The following is a 23,945-nucleotide window of genomic DNA, read 5'->3' on the forward strand; positions in this document are numbered from 1 at the left end:
TGTCTCTTAGAAGAAAACCTTCCTTTCAGTTTTATTCTTCAAGACTCAACACAAGTACTCACTTACCACAGAGCTTCCGATGACTGGCGAGGCCGGCCTCTATCCCGTTCTGTGTTCCTCCCCCCACGCTCATAGCCTTTATTTTGTTCCTTCACACATTTTGACTGTTTGTTTTTCTTTTTTCTTCTTCTTTTTTTTTTTTTTTTTTGGTGAAACTTAAGTCATAAAAACTGATGTACAATATTAAAATAAGTACTTGAGAATTAAGGGTGAAACTGAACGTAACAGTTAATGCGTCACCAGCACATCTGAAGCCCGGTTTGTCACAGGTTACTGTATGTCTCCAACAGAGGCAGGTCACCAGCATTTCTCAGTCCCTTTCTAGTTATGTAGCAAAAGATAAGTTTCAGGTGAGCATGACCAAGAAGTTAGGGCTGCCTTCCTCCAGTCAGGCCCGACTTGTAGGGCAGAGGCTCTAGACTGTGCGGCATACAAAGAATACTGGGGCCCTGTTTGCCTTTGTCTCAGCTTGATTGTAAAGCAAACCCCCCCTGCCTGGGACATTGCTCCACCCAGCGCCATGCTCGTAAAGCAGGTGTTTTCATTCCACAGAAGCATGTTTCTGTCCCCATCCCCAGCTCCACAGCAGTGTCCCAAAAATTTTGTTCTGAAGAAACAGGCTATAAGAACAAAGAGCAAGCTCAAGGCTCTCCCCAAGGGAACTTTATTTGGAACAGAATGTGGGGAAAGTTCAAAACTAAGAGCACTCTCGAAAACAATAAAATTCTGATGGTAAGTGGTTAAGAAGAGGCTGATAGCTCTATGAGAACATCAGCTAGATTGTAGGACAGCTAGTCTACTTACTGGAAAGAACCAGGGAGAGAGAAGCTAATAAGAGCCTCCCCAGGGTTAAGACAAATCTCAACAACTTGCCTCAAAAATGATTCCGACAGAGAGCGCTTACTTTAATTGGGTCAAACTAGGGAGCCATTTAAGCCCCAGGGTATTACAAATAATAAAATAATAAGCATGCAATTCATGAAACCTAAGGTGCTAGGTGTGATACCAAGAGAGATCTTAGCAAAAATAAATAAATGAATAAATAGAAGTATAATAATTGAAAATAAAAAGCAATACTGCCATTGTTAGAAGATATAATGGTGTGTATAGGATATACAAAGGAATAAAGCCTTGACCTTTTATGTAGTTCAAAAATGCCTTGAACAGATACTTTGTCTTTTTAAAAAATATTTTATAGTTTTTCTTGATTTGGAACAATTTACCAGTATGTGATTATCAGGAAAAAAAAAGCATCTCTGCCTTTTGACAAATGGGTTGACACTATATATTAAAATTTATTTTTGATATAAGTACTTTTAAAAATATTTAGTTGTAGGCTCTGGATGGTTGGATCAGTGGTAGAGCATCGGCACAGCATGTAGATGTCCCAGGTTCCAGTCCCAGTCAGGGCACACAGGAGAAATGACTATCTGTTTCTCCACCCCTCCTCCTCCCCCTCTGTATCTCTCTCCTTCTCTCTATCTCTCTCTCTCTTCCCCTCCTGCAGCCATGGCTCAACTGGTTCCAGTGAGAGTTGGCCCCGAGTGCTGAGGATGACCCAGGGTGCTGAGGATGGCTCCGGGGGCTGAGGATGGCTCCATGGCCTCCATCTCAGGTGCTAAAAAATAGCTCAGTTTCCAAGCAATGGAGCAATGGCCCCAGAGGAGCAGAGCATCACTCCATAGGAGGTTTGTGGATCCCAGGTTGGGGCACATATGGAAGTCTGTCTCTTTGACTCCTTTCCTCTCAATAAAAATGTATTTAGTTGTTTACAGTGATGTTTTAATTTATGCCGTTTGAATATTGTGCCATAGTTAAAATACTTTTCCAAACCTAAGATTTACTTTTCATGTGCAGTCTGTTCTGTTACTTCTTTTTAATCCTTTAGTTAGTTAGCTTATTTTATTGTGATTAAGAAACTTCATGAGATTTACCCTTTAAAGATTCTTAAGTGTATAATACAAAACAGTGTTCTTAACTATAGGCACAATGTTGTACAGAAAATCTAGAACTTATTCATCTCACAAGTAATTTATTTTTTGTATAGAGAGTTAAATAGTTAAAGAGTCTCCTAGGACCATAACAGGTACACTAACTGTAAACAACAAAGATGTGTTCTCTCACAGTTCGGAAAGCTAGAAGTCTTAAAGTATTAGCAGGACCAGACTTCTTTTGAGACTTGGGGAGAATAATCTTGCCTCTTCCTAGCTTCTGGTGGTTGCCAACAATCTGTAGTGCTCCTGGCTTTGTCTGTTTCATCATTCTAATGTCCTCCTCCATCACCACATGACCTTCTTGTACCTGTGTCTCCACTTCTTCTTAAAAGCACACCAGCTGTATTAGATTAGGGGTCCATCCTACTGTGGTATCAACGAGTTATGTCTGTAATGACACTTTTTCCAAATGAGGTCATGCTCTGAGGTATTTGGATTAGGACCGCAACATTTCTTTTGCAGGGACAAAATTTAACTTTGAACAGGCATAAAATTTTATTCCCTGCCTCATGACTACTCTATTAACTCAATATCATTTGAATTACCACCTTTCCTCCACAAATCAGTAGTGCTGTCTTTATCATATACTAAATAAAAGATATTTGGAGAAAATTTCTGGACTCTCTATTCTGTTTCCTTATGATTAAGTCTTTTAAGTCATGCATTGGTATTACAGTTTTGATTATTATCATTTTATTATATGTTTTTGCTGTCTTAATCAACTTTATTGAGGTATAGTTTGCATACCATATAATGCAATGGTTTTCACTGTGCATTAATTGTGACAAATTTATACAATCACATAACCATCGTTGCAATTCAGAAACAGAATATCTGTCACTCCCAGGTTTTCCTCATCTCACATATCAGTCATTTCCCTCCTCCTGTGCCTGTCCCCAAGCAAATACATGTATACTTTGTCATTTTTTATGTGTTTTTTCTAGTTTCATAGAAGTGAAATCATATAACATGTATCTTTTTGTGCTGCATCTTTCGTTTAGCATAATATCTTTGAAACCATCTATTTTCTTGCATGCATCACTAGTTCACTCGATTTCATTGCTGTGTAGTAATTCATTGTATGAGTATACTACAATTATTGTATATATCTACCTGTGGATGGGCTTGGAGTTATTTCCAGTTTGGGGTTATTATGTCTATAGTTGCTTTTATTTTTAGAAATAGAATGCCAAGTTTTACTGAGAATGTATGTGTAACTTCAGGGGGCATTGTGAAACTGGTTTTCAAAATAGCATCTCACCAGCAATATACATTTCTAGTTGCTTCACATCTTCACAGCCCATTGTATTGTCAGTCTTTTAAATTCTAGCCATTCTAGTGAAACTGGACTGATATCTCCTTGTAGTTTTAACTTGTTTTTCCCTAATGATTATTGATATTAAGAATCTGTTCATTGAACATGTTTAAAGCTTATTATTAATATTTTATTTGTAATTCTTTTATACATAAGATATTCCTTTATTTAATGTTTTACATTATATTTTAACATATGTATATTTTGTAATTGTATTTAGGAAAACTATTGACTTTTGTAGTTTTAGTTTTTTTTCCTGCCTCCTTATTTAATTCTACAGTGTGTCCATAAAGTCATGGTGCACTTTTGACCGGTCAAAGGAAAGCAACAAAAGATGATAGAAATGTGAAATCTGCACCAAATAAAAGGAAAACTCTCCCAGTTTCATACCTATTTAGTGCAGTTCGATGTGGGTGCACGCACAGATTTTTTTAGGGCTCCTAAGGTAGCTATCCCGTATAGCCTCTACAGACTCATCACTGACTGATGGCCTACCAGAATGGGGTTTCTCCACCAAACTGCCGGTTTCCTTCAACTGCTTATCCCACCGAGTAATGTTATTCCTATGTGGTGGTGCTTCGTTATAAACGCGCCGATATTCACGTTGCACTTTGGTCATGGATTCGAATTTAGCGAGCCACAGAACACACTGAACTTTCCTCTGTACCATCCATATCTCGACTGGCATGGCCGTGGGCTGATCCGCTGTATACAATGTGTTATGTCATCATCTGCGCATGCACACATGCTGCCACATCATCCTACAGAAACTGGGAAGGTTTTCCTTTTATTTGGTGCAGATTTCACATTTCTATCGTCTTTTGTTGCTTTCCTGTGACCGGTCAAAAGTGCACCATGACTTTATGGACACACTGTATTATAGTTTGTCAGCATTCCTTAGCTGATCCTCTTGGATTTTGCATAGACATAATCTTCAGATTATAAAAACCTTACCTCCATTCCAAATTTGAAAACATTGCATTTATTTTTGTAGTCTGATAAAATATGCCAGGCAGAATAAACAAAGTTAAATATTATTAGACTTTCTGTCTTGAATTATTCTGTGAATGAAAGACTTCTAGAGTTCCTTCATTATATATAATGCTGGTTTTTCAATGGAATTTAACTCATGTATAATGTTATTTCTTAGGAGTGACTGTGTTTCAACAACATACTCTTGTTTCTTTTTCATGGCAATAAAGTCTTTTGTATTTATATCGCTTATAGATTCATATATTTTCTTAAGATTTCCATTTTGTCTTAATTGTCAAATTTACTTTAACAGAGTTGAACATGCTTGAGGTGAATATTTTTTAAATTGTGGTTATTTCCCAATTCTTATTTCTATTTTATGAATTTGTGGTTTCTCCTTTGTTATTTCATTAGTTTCTGTTCTCATGACATTGTTCTTCCATATCATTCATTCTACAACCTTTTTGTTGTCTAATTCCTTAATGTCTATTGCAGTAGTTTGAATTTAATGGCTTTTGATCCTCTAAAGTTGATTTTATTTATTTTCTTTCTCTTTAAATAAAATGCTGGATTTGTTTATTTCATTTCTTGCAAATAGAGATTTTTAAAGGGTATGAATTTTTCTATGCACAGTGATTAAGCAGCATTCCATAGGTGTCATTTTCTAGATAATTGCTTGATTTGGTTTTAGTTTTTGCTTTAAAAAGTATTAAGTTTTTATTTGGTAGGTTTATTTTTTCTTGTGTTATTATTAGTTATTAATAATCTTGTAATAAATAATGTATATAATTTCTATTTCTGGCATTTATTTTTGTGTGGAATAATATATGCTATAATTTTTTAATGTTTCATAGGATCTGAAAAAGAAATATATTCTCTGTTCTTAGTATGTGTGTATACATATACCTATATCCATATCTATACATATACAAGGGTCCTCGGGTTACGGCAGCCTCATACAATGTTTCGAGTTCACAATGCTCCCATAAAATCTGTAAAAAATTGAGATGTGAGTGTTTCGGCTTACGCCATTAGCATTGTACTCACGGACTAAATGACCAAACTAGTTGGGTTGCATGCAGTGGGAGAATACACAGGAATGTGCATATGAGCGAGGGAGTTGCCATCCCCCAGTACGCTTCTCTATGCCATTTTGGACTGTTAAAAAAGCAAGTGTTTTGTTTGTGTTGCTTTGTTTGGCAACTTTTTGGACCTTACCATGGCTCCTAAATGGAAGTCAGAGTCTTCAGGTGGTAGTGCTTCAAAGAAGAAGAAAGCCATCATGATGGATATCACAGAGCTACTGGCATCACACGAAGAGGAGCTTTCTGCTGAGGGCCTCATTCAGCTGGAAAAGCAGGTGATTGAAAAGGGAGAGATAGAATCCTCGGAACCCAAGAAATTTACTTCCAAGGGTTTGGCAGAAGATTTTTCTATGGTAGAGGATGGGTTGGCAAAATTTCAGACTGAGGACCCCAGTGATGACAGATTCAGTAAGATCTACAGAGCTGTTATGGATGCCTCGCAATGCTATAGGCAGGTTTTGGAAGAGAAGAAGTCATCAAACTTCCAGACTAGCCTAGAACAATTCTTTAAGGAGGTAGAGAGGCCTGCAACAGGCTCTGTACCCTCTACATCAGCTGCTTCTTGAGATGAAACACCTGTAGTACAGGTAGAATCATCTCCAGCGTCTCCTGCATGTTCCTTAGGCAATCCTGATTCACCTGACCCAGTGTCTCCAGCACCTTCTGCAGGTTCTCCTGCCTCTCCAGCTTCCTCCTCCCAATAGGTCACTCTCTCCTACCTTGCAGTGACCCTTCCAGTGTGCAAGCCAACCACAGGAATAAAGGTAAGGAACTTTTTTACACTCATTTTTTGTTATTTTTCCTATCACTACAGTACAGTGTGCAGTACACTATATTTATGTCCTTTTCCTTTTTCTGTGAATTAGTTGTGTTTTGATGTTCTAGATTGTGATTTTACAACTGTTTTAGGATAGGTAAGTGATTTAGGCTAGGGTGTGTTTCGACTTACACCAAAATTTGGGTTATGTCACTGTCATAGGAATAGAACTGTGTCGTAACCCAAGGACCCTCTGTATGTGAAGCTTGCATATAGGGTTTATTTTTATTAACACTGTTCATTAATTCTTTTACAGCCTTGCTTATTTTTGTACACTTGATAATTCATGAGAGAAATGAATTAATATTTCTTACTAATTCATTTCTAAATATTTATTCTTTAATTTTATGTATATTTGCTTTATGTAATTTGATGTTGTGATAATCAAGTCTGATATCTGGTGTGAGATTTGTGTGATTGCATTGTATCTTTATTATTATAAAAAGTGCCATGATTTTTTAAATTTAATGATACATCTTCTGATGTTAAATTAAACATTGTATGATATTAAGAATCTACTATCCTCTGTTTAAAAAAAGAAAAGAAAAGAACAATCAAGCCTGACTGGTGGTGGGGCAGTGGATAGAGTTTCAGCATGTGACGCTGAGGCCCTAGGTTTGAAACTCTGAGGTTGACGGCTTGAGCACAGATTTATCTGGCTGGAGTGTAGGCTCACTAGCTTGAGTGTGGGATCATTAACCTGACCCCATGGTTGATGGCTTGAGCCAAAAGGTAGCTGACTTGAAACATAATGTCACTGGCTCAAGCCGAAGGTTGCTGGCTTAAGCAAGGGATCACTGGTTCAGCTGGAGGCCCTTGGTCAGGGCACATAGGAGAAGCAATCAATGAACAGCTAAAGTGATACAACTACAAGTTGATGCTTCTCATCTCTCTTCCTGTCTCTCTGTGTCTCTTTCTCATACAAAAAAATAAAAATAAAAATCTAAATTTCCCAAAATGCTTTTGCACATGCTCCGACTTTCAACTATTATAAATTCCCTTTATTTGTTAAGATTTTTATACAGCATACTTATAAGCTTTACTTTTCCATCATAAGTCTTTTTTAAAAAACAAAGTTAGCCCATTTTATTTATTTATGTAATATGATCAGTCTTAATTTTGCCATCTTATTTTCTGTCATTTTTATTTGTTGTCTCTTTTGTTAATCTTTCATGATATGCCTATGTTTTCTTTGTTTTGTATAGTGTTTCACTTATAAAATTTCAGAATGTATATATATATATATATCTTTTTATATTATTTCTATTAATGGTTATCTTTTGACAGTATTTATTTTCCTTTGAAATAGTCATTAGCTGCTTGGGTTTTCAAGAGCAAGGGGAAAACTCTAATTTACAGATCACAATCCTGAAGACTCTTACTTTTGGCCTCACTCTTGATCCTACCTAGGTTCTCAATGACATCTTCTCAAGACACATCACTCTGTTCCATCAGAGAAGGAAACCCCAGAGTTGGGGAAAGAAGGAAACAAGTTGAATGTCATAAAAAGTGAATTGCTTTTTTAGCTTAAGTATAGGCATAATGCAGAATAGTAATATCCTATCTTTTTATCATTATAATATAATATTTAAAAAGATTGGTTAAATTTATAGCTATTAATTCTGAGGGAATTTCTATATTTTAATTAAGAAAAGCAGGTTGCATATTCATATTTATTGTATGAGCCTTGTTTTGCAAAAATTATCATTGAACATTTCTCCACATGATTTTACCTATTTGCATAAACATTGGTTTCACAGTTGATCAGGTTGAGAGGATAAAGGAAGCGTGAAAAGATTACTTCTCTCCTGTCATTGTCTGTGGTGAGCATGGGCTATTTTTGAAATTTAAAAGAGAAATCTAATGAAGAAATTAAAGAAATGTATAGCTTCAAAATAAATTGTATAGGAAAGTCAACAAGAAAGAACATAAATGAAAAAATTGGCAATAAAAATATAAAAAGATACTTAACTTCGTTTATAATTCACAAATTCAAGTGACAATGAAAACCTGCTCTTCCACCCTCAGATTAGCCTGCTATTTGGTGGCTGCTTTGTGACCACTTCTTTTTTTGTTTGTTTGCTTGATCTTTAACCCATCCAGTGGAAGAGGTTATCCCACCCCCAGTCTAACAAAGGTAAACCATGATTGCTAAAAGTCTAAGTCAAACATATGAGTTGGAAAGATGGGTATGGGGCCCCACCCTGGTAGTGCGACCTGAAGGGAAGTATACTAGGTGCTTTAGAGAATGTTTCTTCTGTATAAAAAGTTTCCATGAGAGAAAAGGCCCTCTTCTTTTTCACAAGACACTGTTGTGCTTTATATGACCACAAAAATAATTAGTCATTGTTTGACTATGAGCACAGACATCAGTGAACTTGCTGAAGCTTCAAGGCACTAAAACGAAAGCACCCAGACTCTTGGAAAAGACGGCACATTCCTGCATCACTAGCCCTGGGCCTCACTCCCCTCTGGACTTCTCGTGTTATTAGTTGATAGATGCGTAATGCCTTCACCACAGTTAGCAGGGTATTCTGTTACTTGCAGTCAAAAGCCTCCTGATTGATATAACATTCCACGTTGAAGAGGGTGTAGAAAGCAGAAACTCAGTGATAGATGGTAGAATTATGATTTAAGACACCCTCTTGGGGAGATAATTTGGCAGTATCAAATACAATTAAAATGTTTTATAAAATGACAGAACAATTCCAGTTCTGGGAATTTATCCTAGTGTGCACAAAGATATATGCACAGGATGTTCACTGAGGCTGTGGGTGAAATAGAAGAAGGCTGTAAAAAACCTCCAGGTTAGTGGATAAGAGAAAAGCTAAATAGACTACTCTTTATATAGAATACTGTGTAGCTTTTAGAAAGACTGAAGGATGGCCTGACCTGTGGTGGCACAATGTATGGGGCATCAGCCTGGAATACTGAGGTCGCAGGTTCGAAGTCTGGGCTTGCCTGGTCAAGGCACATATGAGAAACAACTACTACAAGATGATGCTTCCTGCTCCTCACCCTCTCTCTTTCTCGCTCTCTCCTCTCTCTAAAATCAAGCAATACAATCTTAAAAAAAAAAGACTGATAGATGGAAAAAATTATGTGAATATTATATTGTCTTTAAGAAGCCATTATGTAGTATATATAAAATGTATAACATATTATGCTTGGATCATGCTTGAATAAGCATAAACTATTTCTGGAAGGGTGAAAAAAAAAAACATTAAACCTGATTATCTATAATGACGGGATCTGGGTGACTAAGACAGAATAAGAAGGGGACTTATTTCATTTTTTCTGAATTTATACTATTTAAATATGTGTGACTAGTATGCATGATCTATTTTAATTCATTCATTCATTTTTGTTTTCATTACTGAATGAATAAAGATCTTTCAAAGGCATATCCTTTCCTGGGAAGATCCCTTGATAAAAAAGACTGCAGAACAGAACGAGGCCTTGATCTGGACAGGTGCTGCCCAGGTGAGGTCTGCGGGACAGTGCGCCCTTGGCTCGGGATTCGGCAGCTCGAGCTGCGGCCCTCCTGTGGGTGTGCAGCGGGTGCCATGCCGGTGCTGGCGGAGCGGCTGCAGGAAACAGCGTGTGGTGGAACAAGACACGTGCTTTCTAGCCTGGCAGGCCCAGAGCTCACACTGCCACCAACACAGGACGAAAACGTCCCCATGTCCCATGCTTGCCTGCTGTATCCAGGACACCTGGAAAGAGGACACGCTGACCCACAGAGCCTCGAGCGGTCCATGGAGAGAACAGAACTGCACCCCGTTCTGGTAAAGCTACTTCTATTCTTTTGGCCTTGGGACTTTTTTTATTTATATATTTCCTAAACAGAAGTATCTTACGCACTTCTCCTGATGATAATTATACATGCTTAACCCACATAAGCTTAAACAAAACAGAAATGTATAAAGTGAAATGCACAAGCCCCTCATATGTCTCTTAATTTTTCTCCTCTGCCTCCTGCCCTGCCTTGGCAATGACTGTTTATAGCTTGATCCTATTTCCTTCCAAATTTTAATAAATACATAAATATAATTAATCATGTAACAGAAACGGAATCCTTCTATACATTATTATATTTTCTTCCTGTATGCAGTTTAGGCCAAGAGTCAGCAAACTTTTTCTCTAAAGTGTAAGATAGTAAATAGTTTAAGATTTACCAGCCACACAGTCTCTGTTGTCATTCTTCATCTCTGCTCTTACAGCAGGAAGTCAGTGATGGATGATACACGATGAATGGGCACAGCTGTGTTCTAACAAAGTTTACCTACAAGCAGGCAGCAGGCCACAATGGCATGAGAGACACAGTTTGTCAATCCCTGGCATGCATACATCTGCCTCATCCATTTTACTGAGTGCCTAGTACTCCATTGAATGGATGAATAACTTCACTTAACGCACTCTTCACTGATGGATTTTTCAGTTGTTTCCTTTAGAAACCCTTGTCATCAAGCCTTACTCACCAGGGAGCTGGCTGAGCCGATGCTCTCTCTATCCCCTGTGGACATGCTCCATTTACTGTGGTGCACTGACACTGCGTGCCCTGTGGGCAGCTCCATCCTCCACCTGCCTCCTTGTGCTTACACCACTGGACAGGACCAGAAGTCTCAGGCTTGCATAGTATTTGTACTTGTCATTGTAGCATGCAATTTAATTAAATAGAGATGGACAAGCCCTGGCCGGTTGGCTCAGTGGTAGAGCGTCGGCCTGGCGTGCAGAAGTCCCGGGTTCGATTCCCGGCCAGGGCACACAGGAGAGGCACCCATCTGTTTCTCCACCCCTCCCCCTCTCCTTCCTCTCTGTCTCTCTCTTCCCCTCCCGCAGCCGAGGCTCCATTGGAGCAAAGATGGCCCGGGCGCTGGGGATGGCTCCTTGGCCTCTGCCCCAGGCGCTAGAGTGGCTCTGGTCATGGCAGACCGACGCTCCGGAGGGGCAGAGCATCGCCCCCTGGTGGGCGTGCCGGGTGGATCCCGGTCGGGCGCATGCGGGAGTCTGTCTGACTGTCTCTTCCCGTTTCCAGCTTCAGAAAAATACAGAAAAAAAAAAAATAGAGATGGACATATAAGAAAGAGATGGTTGATTCTACAAAAACAAAGGTGGTTATTTCTGCAAAGACAAGATTAAGGTACATTACTTTTTTTTTTTTTTAAGGTACATTACTTTTTAAAATATCTGTCCAATTAAGAGTGAGCAAGACAATTATAATAGAGAGAAACCAAAGAGCCTGAAGTGGGCAGTGGATTGGAGGCCCACATCAGCTCTTTGGACAGAGCAGGACGAGCTGCAAGGGTGGGTGTAAACACAGGTACTGCCCTGCTTCCTCCACAATTTTCAGAGGATAGACTGGACGGGAAGCCGTCTGCGGCTCCCAGACACCCACACTCCCATCCTGCCCTGCCACCGTCGCCAGGTTTTTGTTGTCTTTCCAAATACCTTGAATCTCTGATTTTTATCCTCTATTTTCAGACTTTCCAAATGTGAATGGTTGGTAAGCATGAGACTCTGTTTCTTCTCTCAAAAGCCTGGTTCATTACCATCTAAAATAGTGGTAAGCCCATATTTACATTTGATGTTGTTCATGCTTTATTTCCTTTGCACACTGTCTGTTCCCTCCTGTTTTCTCCCGGGCAGAATCTATCTTATCTGACGTGGCAAAGCAGTTAACATTGATTCTGGTGAATGGTCTACTTTGATTTTTGCTACAGGGAGATTTTAGCACAAATTCACATATATTGTTTACTCAACAAATAGAAAAATATGTTCCACATTTATTGTGCTTCAGATACCGCGCCTGCGATTTTGTAACTCACTGTCTCATCTCTTTTATTTGCTTTCTCTGTCACTGTCGATCTTTCCCTAATACTTCATCCTTTATGCAGACTCCTTCCTTGGAGCCGAGTTTGACAGAGGAGTTTGCCTAACTAATGGGGACCATATGCTCTACAATTACATTTCCCAACAACATTCCGATTTGTTAGCAAATACTGGAGAATGCAAGTTGAGAGACAGGAGAGCAGAGCCTGTCAGGAACTGGTACCTCCTGACAGGTAAGCCTGTGTCTGCTGACCCCTGGGAGTGAGTTCTGGTTTGGGCTGGGATTGGCTTAGGTAGAAGAGGGGTTTGATTTTGAAAGTATCAGTCAATTGGTAGATTGTTCTTCAAATGGCTAAGCACCTCTCTTATGTGTTCCCAATGGCATACTGTACTTCCCCCATAGATAAATTCTTAAGAAACAAAGATAACCTGTTTATTTGTTGATTCCACTCCTCCCCAGACCAAGCTGGGATCACGATGTTACTCACTGTTGTGTTGCCAGCTCCCAGGAGCTAATCGGTAAATACTTGGCTGATAAATAAATGAGGATCGCTAGAATACATTATGCATCACTACATCATAGATATTACATACATATAACTTGTAGCTTCACTCCCTTCCTCCAGGATAGATTGCCTTAACCTTAAAAGTCCAGCCTCCCTGGAAGAGTTCAAATTCATAGGCTTCTGAATGAGACTTAAATCATGGTCCTGAAACAGCGCAGTAATTTTTAAGGAGTCTGTTCTGCCTTGAGATGAAGTTTGTCTACTGCTCTGTCAGGATGAGTGTGGGGTAGGTGAGTCAAGCCTTCAGCAGGTGGTCCTGGGCTTTGATAAGCTAAATGCAGGGGAAGTTTGAACATCAACATCACTGCACCAATGTCAAGAAAAGGTAACTGGCTTGAAAGCAGGTGGCTGAGGAGAGAAACAGTCTAGGTTTTTAAGAACCTACCTGAAGGTTGCCCATTCCTTCAGAGGCCTGCAGCTGGAGCCTTCTGCAGGAGCACGGGGCCCCTCTGGCCATGGGGCGACCCTGTAGGGGTCCTCAAGCATCACATCCAATGACAGTGGCTCTTTTTTCCCCCCACTACCCATTGCCGTCTTGGGCTGGCACCCACTGTCAGTGCCCTTGGAGATGTGGGGGGTTGTTTGTAATCTCAGCCAGAAAGCGAGCCCCTGGATCTCCTCGGTTCATAACTTTGACTCTATCAGAGAAAGCAAAGCAGCCTGCCAGGACTGAGGAGCTTTGCCACTCCCCACCGCCCGTCCCATCTCCCCATGGCCATGTGGCTGCTACAGAGACACAAAAACACTCATTTTAGAACACAAATACATAAATTTTTAATCTGCGAAAAATACAAAATGAAACCATGTACAAGTTATGTACAAACCCTTTTTACAAGACGAGAGTTATCAGTGGTTGTTACAGATGACAGAGTTGGGTGGGTCATTTCAGAGCACCAGCATGTATTCCCTGCTCCAGCGCCTGTCTAGTCATAGCCATTCATTTATAATCAGAGTCATAACACCAGCAATCAAAAGTCTGAAACACAGATGAATAAGCCACACTCTTTTTCCTTAATGAACATGAGGGCTGACCTGTGTGTGTATAAGTGTACTTTTTTTCCTTTGTCCCCTGAAGAAGTATATTGAGTGAGGGGTTTGGTGTTAAGTGGAGGAAGTTTGCTTATAGCCTGTCAGCAGTGGGAAGTGGGCCAGAAGTTTTAGGCAGGATGTGATGTGCCACCTAGGAACGGGACATTTCCAACAAGCATTTCCAGGTTTATGTTTGAAGTGTTGCAGTTCTGGTCAAACATGTCTCAGACTATACTCAGCGGAGGGAGGGGAGGGGAGCAGGCCTGTCAGGGGGCCAGGGCTTTGGTCTAGTTTGGAAGTGGGTCCATCAGCCTTACTGACAGGGCTCCCTGACCCGCGGGCCATCGTCTCACACTGACCCTGCACACCCAGAGCAGGAAACTCTGGTTTTCTCTGGCAGGCCTGTGTCAGTGCCACGTCGACTGAGGTTCAGAGCAGCGGGCCCAGTCCTGCTTCCTAAGGCAGACACAGCAGAGAGCTTTGGTGTAACTTTTGTCCCTGCTTTGCTGAACAGCAAGGTCAGAGGATAAGAAACACCCAAGTCCTCAAGGGGATAAACAGGCCAAAAAAAGTTTTAAAATGTAAAATCTACCTAGAAATTAAGGTCAGTTTTCACCAGGCCAGCAAATATTCTTTCCTTGTGCTGCTTGTCAAGAAAGGCCACCAAAGCCAAGTGCTCACAGCATTTGAAACCCTGAAACCAAAGCTGCCAGTGTGTGTGTGTTGGGGAAGGGGCAGTGATGAGAAACAATACGTGATGTGAACAGGGAGGCAAAGGAAGAGGCCCACCTCAAGATCTCCCTTTGGGTCCCTCTCCAGGAAGAATGCCAGTGACCTAGAAAAGCTGTCCTACGTCCATTGCCCATGGCGTCCAAAGTAACAGAAAGTGGCTGCTGCCTGCCCGCGCTGAGCCAGGCCTCACGACATGGTCTGGGGATAAAGACAAACAAAGTTCCTGGCCTTGTCCAGCGAGCCCTTCCATTTCTGAGCCACCAGCTCCAATTCTCTTCATCTCCAATGTCATAGTGGACCCGCTCGCTCTCTCTTAAAGTTTTCCTCTCATGTCCCCCATTCTCCCGACTCTGGAGTACCCTAGATCCCCTTTGTCTACTTATTTTGTTCCTTTCCGCCCCTAAATAATGGGTGTAACCCCCTCCCAGTCTTCTGCAAGCTGATTTTTCATAGCTGCACTTCCTCTGGAGAACTCAGCCATGCTCCTCATTCTGTAAGCACTTTTGTGGGCCTGACTTCCAACTCCTCAGGGCCTGCCCTACCCTCTCTTCAGCGCCGCTCACTCCTTATGCCTAGCAGGCCTCCTCTGACCTATTATCTCAGTTCCTTCCACTCTGGGTGGGCCCAGTCCATCTCTTAGCTGCCTGCACTTGCCGACGCCCTTCCTGTCTTCTTTCCCATCTCTCGACATGGCTCTTCCTTTGAGGTTCAGTGCTCCCTTTACAAAGAAACTTCTCCAGAACCATAGTCATTGTCCGAGTTCCAGCCAACACCCCAGTCCCTACAACTCCAAGACAGCCGCTCCTTGGAGTCAGCACGATCCTTGACACACCCTGGAGCAAGACAGGACTCCATGATGCTGAGTTTAGACTTGGGATGGACAGCCCTGGGACGCAACACGACCTGGAACATGTTCAGCTTTGTGCATACTCCCAATGACTTTTGAAATAACGGACACCTCAACCTTTCAACCTGACAAATGCACAAGTACTGATGTTCATCACTCTGTTTAAAACTTTTAGTGGCTTTCCATGACTTTTTAAATCAAGTCTCAAGCTCTTAGCTTGGCCCTTAAAACTGTTCACTTTTTAGCCCCTTCCAGGAGATCTCATGTTAGTTTTCCTCAACTCCCCTGTGTGAACTTGTCACTGGAGACAAAATGGTCTATGTACTAAACTCACATTTTTACCAATGAGCTATGACCCATTAAGCTTCTCTCCCTACACACCCTCATGCTCCACATTTCTCCAGCCACTTAGTGCCTATTGCGACACCTCCAAAGCCCAGCAAGCATTGGATTCCTCTATATTCTTCCCAACTCACCCAGGTCAGTGCAACCTCTCCCTCCTTTCTACCCAAAGCCTAACTCTTGCCATGACACCCATGCTCCTAGCTGATGGTGCTTTGCAATGCTGTTTATATCTTTTTATTTTTTGTTTTTTCTTCCCAACTCCTTATTGATTGCCCTGAGTTTGCCCTATTTCTAGATATAGAAGTCTCAGGCCGATTTTCTTGTTTCAAAATAGAAAAGAAGGTCTGGTACAGATCATCGAACCTAAAATTGCCTCCCAGTTTAATCACATGGGGTTGTGATATCACAGAGACTTCGCAGCTGTAGGGAAAGCATTGCTGCTCTGGGCACACGGGATGATTTCTCTCTGTTTGTGTTCCAAGCAAACTTACCATAGGAATGGAAAATTAGGCTCTATAGTTGTTTGGGGGGAAAAATTAAAGCTTTCTTTGAATTGTTGTATGACAATTTAAAAAATATTAACAGCTGGCATTCATGGGCAACAACTGATCAAAGCAGACTTCACTTAAGCAACCAATATGGCCATGCTAGTATAAACTGGTTGGAAATCGTTTCTAATTATGACTCGTCAAAGGGCCACTTCACCTCCTCAAACAAACATGGTGTTTCATGGTGTTTAAATGTTAAATCATCTGTTAAACAGAAAAAAAGAGGATGAGTAGAGGAGGAGGAAAAAGGTAATTTACTAAGTAAGTTGTAAGTGAATTCTCAGTTCATTCTTTTTAAAAGAGGACGCGTCAAGATCTAAATAGTAAAAGGCCCTTTCATGGACCATAGTGATTGTTGTTTTACCACTATTCCAGTGGCAGAAAATAAGAACAGAATAGAAAATAGACAGACTATAGGGATAGAATAAATAGTGGACAGATTCTGCTCTGGAATTTCATGTCCAAGTTGAATAGATTTGTTTAGTCTCGTATAAGTTAGGTGTTTCATATCTCAGTCAGTTGGCCGGATATTCTTTTTTTTCCTCTCTCTCTTTCTACATCTCTTCCATTTGTATACCTTCCTTACCTGCCTCCTTCACTGAGACTCTCTTTGGCAATGAAAAATGATAGATCAAAATTAGACTTACGAATGTAAGTAGCAAAGAGATAGTGTACTAATGGAAGGGGAAAAGTGAAACAAACAGAATATGAAATAAAGTGAGAAGTGCTAGTTACTTTCCAGATAAACATGCAGAAATAAGAATGAAGAAAACTTCATTAATCCAGTATTTATGAGCCTTGTACTACTTTGGAAATTGGAGATATGGGTGAGTGGGGAAGGGATTGACCAAAACTGAGCCTTGAACCAAGAAAAAGGGCAAGCAGCAATGAGATCGCAAAGGAAATCCCAAGAACACACAGAAAAGTCTAATCAATGTGATTGATCCAGGAGAATTTTAATTTTGAAATTTGCTTTTTGAACCTAAAGAGACTCCAAAGTGTGGAGCAGAAGAATGACCTGGCCGCTGCGTGCAGAGCAGAGAGAGCGGTATGCCCTGGAGCGGAGCTGCGTGTGCAGAGGACAACTGTCATTCCCACACAGGACGCGAGCAACTCCGAGGCTGCTCCCCGGGCTCCCGCCCCTGACTTAGACCCCGTCTTCTAGGATCTGAAAGGGACCTTAGAGTCATCTAGATAAATGACTCTCATTTGCAAAGAGGTCACTGATACTCAAAGAGTTCAAAAGACATCTCAAAGAGCAGAGCTAGTCCTGTGCAGATGTAGCTCTGGAGCCCTCAGGGAAACCACTAGCAGGACAGTGGGACTCCCACCTCTCACATGAAAACAGCCCAGTTCTCTTGTGCTTTTTAAATTTCTCCCCTTCCTGCCCTAAACAAACAGTTTGAATTCCCCATTTATTTCAAGTCTTCAATTACATTTTGTACAAAGCACATCCATAAGATGTCCCAACCTTCCAAAGGAAAGAGTTTCTGGGTGTTCCCCAAAGTGCCTTCGTCACAATCACTTTGATATTGGTTCAAGGTATAATTTAAAACAGGGGTCCCCAAACTTTTTACACAGGGAGCCAGTTCACTGTCCCTCAGACTGTTGGAGGGCCAGACTATAAAAAAAACTATGAACAAATCCCTATGCACACTGCATATACCTTATTTTAAAGTAAAAAAACAAAACGGGAACAAATACACTATTTAAAATAAAGAACAAGTAAATTTAAATCAACAAACTGACCAGTATTTCAATGGGAACTATACTCCTCTCACTGACCACCAATGAAAGAGGTGCCCCTTCCGGAAGTGCTGCGGGGGCGGATAAATGGCCTCAGGGGGTCGCATGCGCAGCCTTAGTTTGGGGACCCCTGGTTTAAAACATAAAACTTCTCAGATGGAGGTAAAAGTTGTCTTAAAAAGGAAGATGATGATGGTGATGGAGCCTTTACAAGTAGGTGCTGTCTGTTTCTTAAATAGCCCACAGAGCATAGTTTTTACTTCGGCGAAAACGGCTTTTCTGAACCCCACTCTGGGATGGGAGACCAAAGCCTCATCACACTGACTGTGCCACTAGGATCAGCACTGGTGTGCACGCATCTGCCCAGGAAGAGCAGCCTGTCAGGGGGGTGGGAGGAGCCTGTCAGGGGGTGGGAGGAGCCTGTCAGGGGGTGGGAGGAGCCTGTCAGGGCGGGTGGGAGGAGCCCCCTCAGCACCGGAGCGCTCCACCAACAGCCTCAGCAGGGAGGCTCTGGTGTCCACTGAGGATCAGCACTGGTGTGCACCGCATCTGCTCAGAAAGAGGAGCCTGTCAGGGGGGTGGGAGGAGCCTGTCAGGGGTGGGAGGAGCCTGTCAGGGGGTGGGAGGAGCCCCCTCAGCCCCAGAGCGCTCCACCAACAGCCCAGCTGGGAGGCTCTGGTGTCCTCTGAGCCCTTCAGGTATGCCACCATCTGGTTTCTGTTTCCACCTCACTTTCAACCTACCAGAAGGCAATCATTTTGCACACTTCCTTGAACACTTGTCAGATTGGATTTTCTGGCCCAGAACAATTCATGAAAACAAAGGCACAGCCGCACGGGCTTCCTGCCCCGCCCTGGAAGAAAAGGGATTCCCCATAATTCGTTTTCTTGGGGGGACGCCTGTGCTGTGGAAAACCATTTTAGCCATTTGGTTAAAAACAAAAATTCAGGCTCAAATCTTTAGTCATGATAGGCACGGAGTTCACAAGTCTGCTCCAGACTGACTGGTGTGGAGAGAGGAGGCAGGGAGGGAGCGGGCCTGGGACTCCGTGGCCTATGCTCCTCCAGCATCATTTAGGTGGCCGCCATCACCTGCCAGAGGAGACCAAGTGGTGAGGACAAATCCAGAAATGGTCATCAGGAAAGAGTGCAGGAGAGTCCATCAGGGTTCATGAAGGAAAGAGAGCGTGGACGGATGTGAATGTGCTAAGGCGACTGCAATGCCAAATCATGTGAAAGAAGTCCCGGCTTTCAGGAAAGTTGTAAAATCCTAGCAAGGGATTCGCCCCACAAACCAATGCTACTTCTGTTGAAAATCAGGAAATGTTAATAAGCCTGAATATAGACTGCTGGCATCATTTTAGTCTGCTGAGTAGGCTAGTGATTGGTTATAAGTAGTTTTTAAACAATCCAATTGGACATACATTATATTCACAATACTTTTAGAGAACTAATTCTACAAAATGTGACGACACAGTCTGACAAGTCACTTCAGGATGGCACCTACACGGTTGAAGCACGGCTACATTGGGTCTGCAGGGAGGAGACAGAGTTGGAAGCTCGTCTTGCCTACATTGCCATTGAAGTACTGAGTGGACATGTTTACCCGGTGATTTCATTTCTTGGCTCTGATCTGATTGGCACTAACATACTAGGTCCTACAGGATCGTGGTCTAAAGGATTAATGGAATAGATATTATGAAACTTTTGGGGATATTTTGGTAAGTTTGGTTTCTTCAAGTGTCCACTGTTCACATTTTTAAGAAAATAAAAATCACTGTCACATCCATGCTTCTCCAGATACCCTGATGATTGTATCAAAGATTGATAATTTTGAAGTTAAAAGATTTGCTAAATCGTTTGGAACATAACAATTGCCGGACGACTGTACACGGAGCATGCAGGCGACAGCAGAGCTCTGAGACATAATAATTGTGTCTGATGGCTAGAAAAATCTTTTGACCACAGCCTGAAGTGGCTGATACATTTTATTTCATTGCTGGTAATCTTCAAAGGCCTTTTCTAACAGTCTCCTGTAAGTGTATTCATTGCCTCCCTTCTGTTATTTTTTAAAGTGTTGTAGCAAGTTTGTGGGTTTTGTCCCAGCAACTAAAGGAAAGCCTGAAAAGCTAAAATCTGGGCAAAAGTTGTCTCCTTGTTAATAGAACATTTCTGGCTTTTAAACAAAAATTCAGTGAAAAGAATGAATGTATCATTGTATCCTATTATTGAGCAAAAACTATTCATTAGTGTTTACCAACTTTCAGGCTAAAATCTCTGAGACCTGGGGAGTGAGTAAAGCCCATCAGACCAAACGTTTCATAGTTGAAATTACTTGCGTGGGTGGTTTGGAGATATGAAATGAGAAGCGTAACAGCAGGCAAGAGTTCCCACCATGAGAACAACAGACAGAACAATGTCTCCTGTGCATCTGGTCCTAAGTGTCCACATCCCAGGCGTGCTCACAACTCTCCTGGTATTGTTAGTTGGCTGGGTAAACCTAATCTGGCAATTGTAGAAAAGCTGCAAGAAGGTCTTCCCTTTAAGTATATTAACAAAGGGATAAGAAACACAGAATGAAAACTAAAACTACAAAAATATGACTTTCAACTGTGAAAATAAATGTCTCCATTTATTAAGAGCTGGTGTGAATGCAGCCAGAACACACACCCATCCAGGAAATTCACCTGCCTCCTTTTGTCTTGTTTTTTGAATTTACTAAAATACATGTTTACATCATTGAACCATTTAAAAAATGTTTTAAATAATCCATTTTCTTTTGTTACGATTAATCGTGGTGGTGACCATCATTCTCCTCAAAGAAAGAGAGAGAAAGAAGAGAAATGAGCATTCAGGAGTCTGGCCACCTATTCATTTTGATCTTGCGTTGTTTAGATATAGGGAAGATATTTGACAATGAAAAAAAAGAAAAAATATATTTTCTTTCTAATAAGTAAAAATAATTTAGAATGCTAGAGCCTATACATGACTATTTTAGTATGTTCATTTATAAGTGAAATCAGTTTCTTTTCCAAAATACATGGCAGCAATATTCAAGGCAGACAAAGAGAAAGATCTATTTTTTCTTGCAAATCTGGCTTATCCTATCATTTCCACCAGTGATTTCAGCATGTAAGAGGAAGAAAAGTCACATCACCATTTATGAAGTTTGTCAGGCTTTAAAAAAATAGTTCTGGTCTCCTGGGAGTCAACATTCATCTTCAACTTCTCTGATTGGTGGAATCAAGCTGCTTGTGGATTTATATTGGTTGATCTGGTTAGCCATGTGGGTACTCATGGGCTTGATTTGAATGTTTCTGGGATAGGCATTATCCGGTTCATCTGTAAACCATTTCTTTTCTGCTAGAGGGCAAAATGGATAGAGAACAAGAAGGAGAAATGAGAAGCTTAATTAGTCCGAGGGTAAAGCCTTTGGAAAGTTCATTGAAAAATTCTAAAAGGTAATAGATAGAAGCTGACAGTGAGTCATTGCTAAGAGAGACAGTGCATTTTAGGGAGAACCCCAGAACCTGAACCATACCTCTGTTGCCACAGCGAGTGATGACCAATGGGCCATCGAGGCACCATGGGTACACCTCAGAGAATAAAGAGGGGTTTGAAAACAAACTTGGGCAACATTCCCCAGGCTGCCTTAATGGCCTGAAAAGCTTTGGTGGGAAAGAGATGCTAAATATATCAAATATTGGGTATAGATATTGGACCTGAAGAAAGCTTTGTGCATCCATTGATCTGAGTGGAATATAAGGGCAATGTCTCTGCCTCAGAATGAGTGTTCTAGAATCTTCTACAGGGTGTCCTCCTCCCAGCCTTTACTTAACTTCACTTGTCAAAAGTGTACATCAAGTTATATCTCAACTATTCCATTCTTCTATTTTGCAAGCCACTTTTGAGGGTCTTAAGGTAAATCCTCAGAATTCACTGGCCAATGAAATTAAACACTTGAATAGCAACCAATGTTTTCAGAGGATTTGGAATTGGCTTTTATTTCCAGAAAGATAACTCTGTGTTGGTATAAAGTTACGAAAAGAATTCTTGGTGCCACTACCTTAAATGACTATAATAACCCAAGTTTTTGACAAGGAAGCTAGATGAAGTCTTGGTATTTCATTTCCACCCTGAATGCAGATGGCTGAGAAAAAAGGCTGAGTCGGAGCACTGGGGGCCTGGGGGCCTGGGGGTCTGGGGGTCTGGGGGTCTGGGGGCTGGGGTCAGAGTACAAATGGCTGAGCATGCTCTCAGTAGTTCAGTGCTATTTTGTAAGACTTAGCCCTCATCCCTGCCTCTTTCTAGGATTGAAACTTTCTGGAAAATACACCATGTTTAAAGATACAAAGAGACTGGGCGAAGAGGACATTCTAACTTGGAATCATCTGCCTAATTTTTGTGGCTTAGGAAAAGAAAAGAAAGAGAAAAAAGCTCTCAAGCATACTCATTGCTATAGAGACAATGGCTTCTCCAGCTTCCTTTTCTGCCTATCAGAACAATTCATAACTGCCCTGTCAGGGGTCCTGGACTGATAACATTAACAAAAATAACTCACTTGACATGACAGAGAATTGTGTGTGTGTGTGTATGTCCCCATTTGACAAGTAATTGATAAATTCAGCATCTAAGTTTAGCTCATGACCACTTGGCTTGTTTCTCCTTGGTCTTTACTTTCTCTGGCTGCGTCAAGTGCCCCGAGCCCTCAATGTTAACACAGTCACTGGGGCCGGGTGCCTCTGGGTGAGAGCTTGCTCACTAGCCTTTGTTCAGCAGCCCCGTTTACTCCGCAGAAAACTTCCTGCCTCTTGGATCATTCTCCACCCCCCCGCCCCCGCTCTGGCTCTCTCACCTATTATAATTAAGTTCACTTTGATTTGAACAGATTGGACGATAGGAATTCATAATGCTACATCCTCACAGTGAAGCTAACTGATTAAGTGCTTTAAATTATTCGCCCTGACAGAATGATAAAGTTACAATCTGTTCTGAGATGATCTACAGCTTGCCAGACTCCTACAGCTTCTTTCTACATTCATTTATCTTTTTGTCAAGCAGAGATTTTTTTTCCCTAAGCTTCAATTCCATAGATCTTTTAAAGTCATCAGCACATCTGAATTATTAATGAGGTTTTAGAGGCAAGGTTCCTGATGGGCTGGTTAAAAAAGGTTGTATAGAAACCCGGGACTGTGTACACATCAAAATAATTTCAGCTCCATTTAAAAAACCATTTAGTTCAACTGTGACATAGATGAACCATTATGCATTTGTGGAAACCAATTTTTTGTGATCTACGATTAAACTAACCTTTCAGAGGGGAGTAGAGTGTGATGGTTATCATGTTTTAAAAGCATTGCCAGGCCGCTGAAACAATTTCAAACTGCGACTTTTTCCAGCGGTTTATGTGTAAAGATGATTTTGAGAAGCCTGAACCCGGCATCTATGCGCTTTGCCTGAGCTGCCCTTTGCTTTGGCCAGGCCATCATGTGGACTGATTTTGCAAAGGGATTTAGTGCTAGGTTGGGCATGCCAGGTTGGAAGGGAGACTGAACTCTGCTTATGAAAACGAGTAGGTCTTTTGGGTGAAAGACCTAAGACAGCTGCAATTTGCTGAAATTTTTACAACTGCTGCAGACAATAATTGTTCAGAATTTAGTCTTCACAGTTCAATTCAAAGATGGCATCTTGACCTTTCAGGGCAGAGAGAATATCAATTTCCTTCTACTGTCTGTGAAAAAGGGAGAATTATTTCCCCATGTAAGCTCCCTTCTCTTTCTTTTTAAATTTCTTGCCATAAGAAAAAAATCTAAGCACATGTGTTTTGGTCATTCGGCTTCAACACGAGAAGTTGTGTGAAAGCACACCCTGGTGAGGAGCTGAAGTTTTCATTATGCCCAAGGGATGGGCTTTCAGTTTGGGTGACTTGTAAGATGTAAATGCACGGGCTATTGGAGACTTGGTTAGATAGGGATGCTGAGGAAGTAGAAATATTTAAAGCTCTGGGCATTGTACTAAATCCTCTGGGGGCAAATGTATCTGATGAAGAGATTCTCCC

The 23,945-nt window shown here is 41.3% G+C and overlaps 1 protein-coding gene across 11 annotated transcripts in view; it reads right to left on the reverse strand.

Moving 5' to 3' along the window:
- Positions 1 to 13,481: 13,481 nt before the first annotated feature.
- The window catches only part of KCNMA1 (potassium calcium-activated channel subfamily M alpha 1), an 804,436-nt gene continuing 793,972 nt past the window's right edge, over positions 13,482 to 23,945 (reverse strand). For 6 of the 11 annotated variants that reach the window (XM_066349728.1, XM_066349727.1, XM_066349729.1 and 3 more), the window contains one exon: positions 13,482 to 21,247. In XM_066349728.1, the coding sequence (XP_066205825.1) occupies positions 21,096 to 21,247 (152 nt within the window). In that variant the 3' untranslated portion in view covers positions 13,482 to 21,095. Of the gene's footprint in view, positions 21,251 to 23,945 lie in introns of all 11 variants that reach the window. The other 5 variants (XM_066349726.1, XM_066349714.1, XM_066349710.1 and 2 more) reach the window with 1 other exon arrangement.

Source organism: Saccopteryx leptura, chromosome 9 (assembly GCF_036850995.1).
Source record: "Saccopteryx leptura isolate mSacLep1 chromosome 9, mSacLep1_pri_phased_curated, whole genome shotgun sequence".
Lineage (NCBI taxonomy): Eukaryota > Metazoa > Chordata > Mammalia > Chiroptera > Emballonuridae > Saccopteryx > Saccopteryx leptura.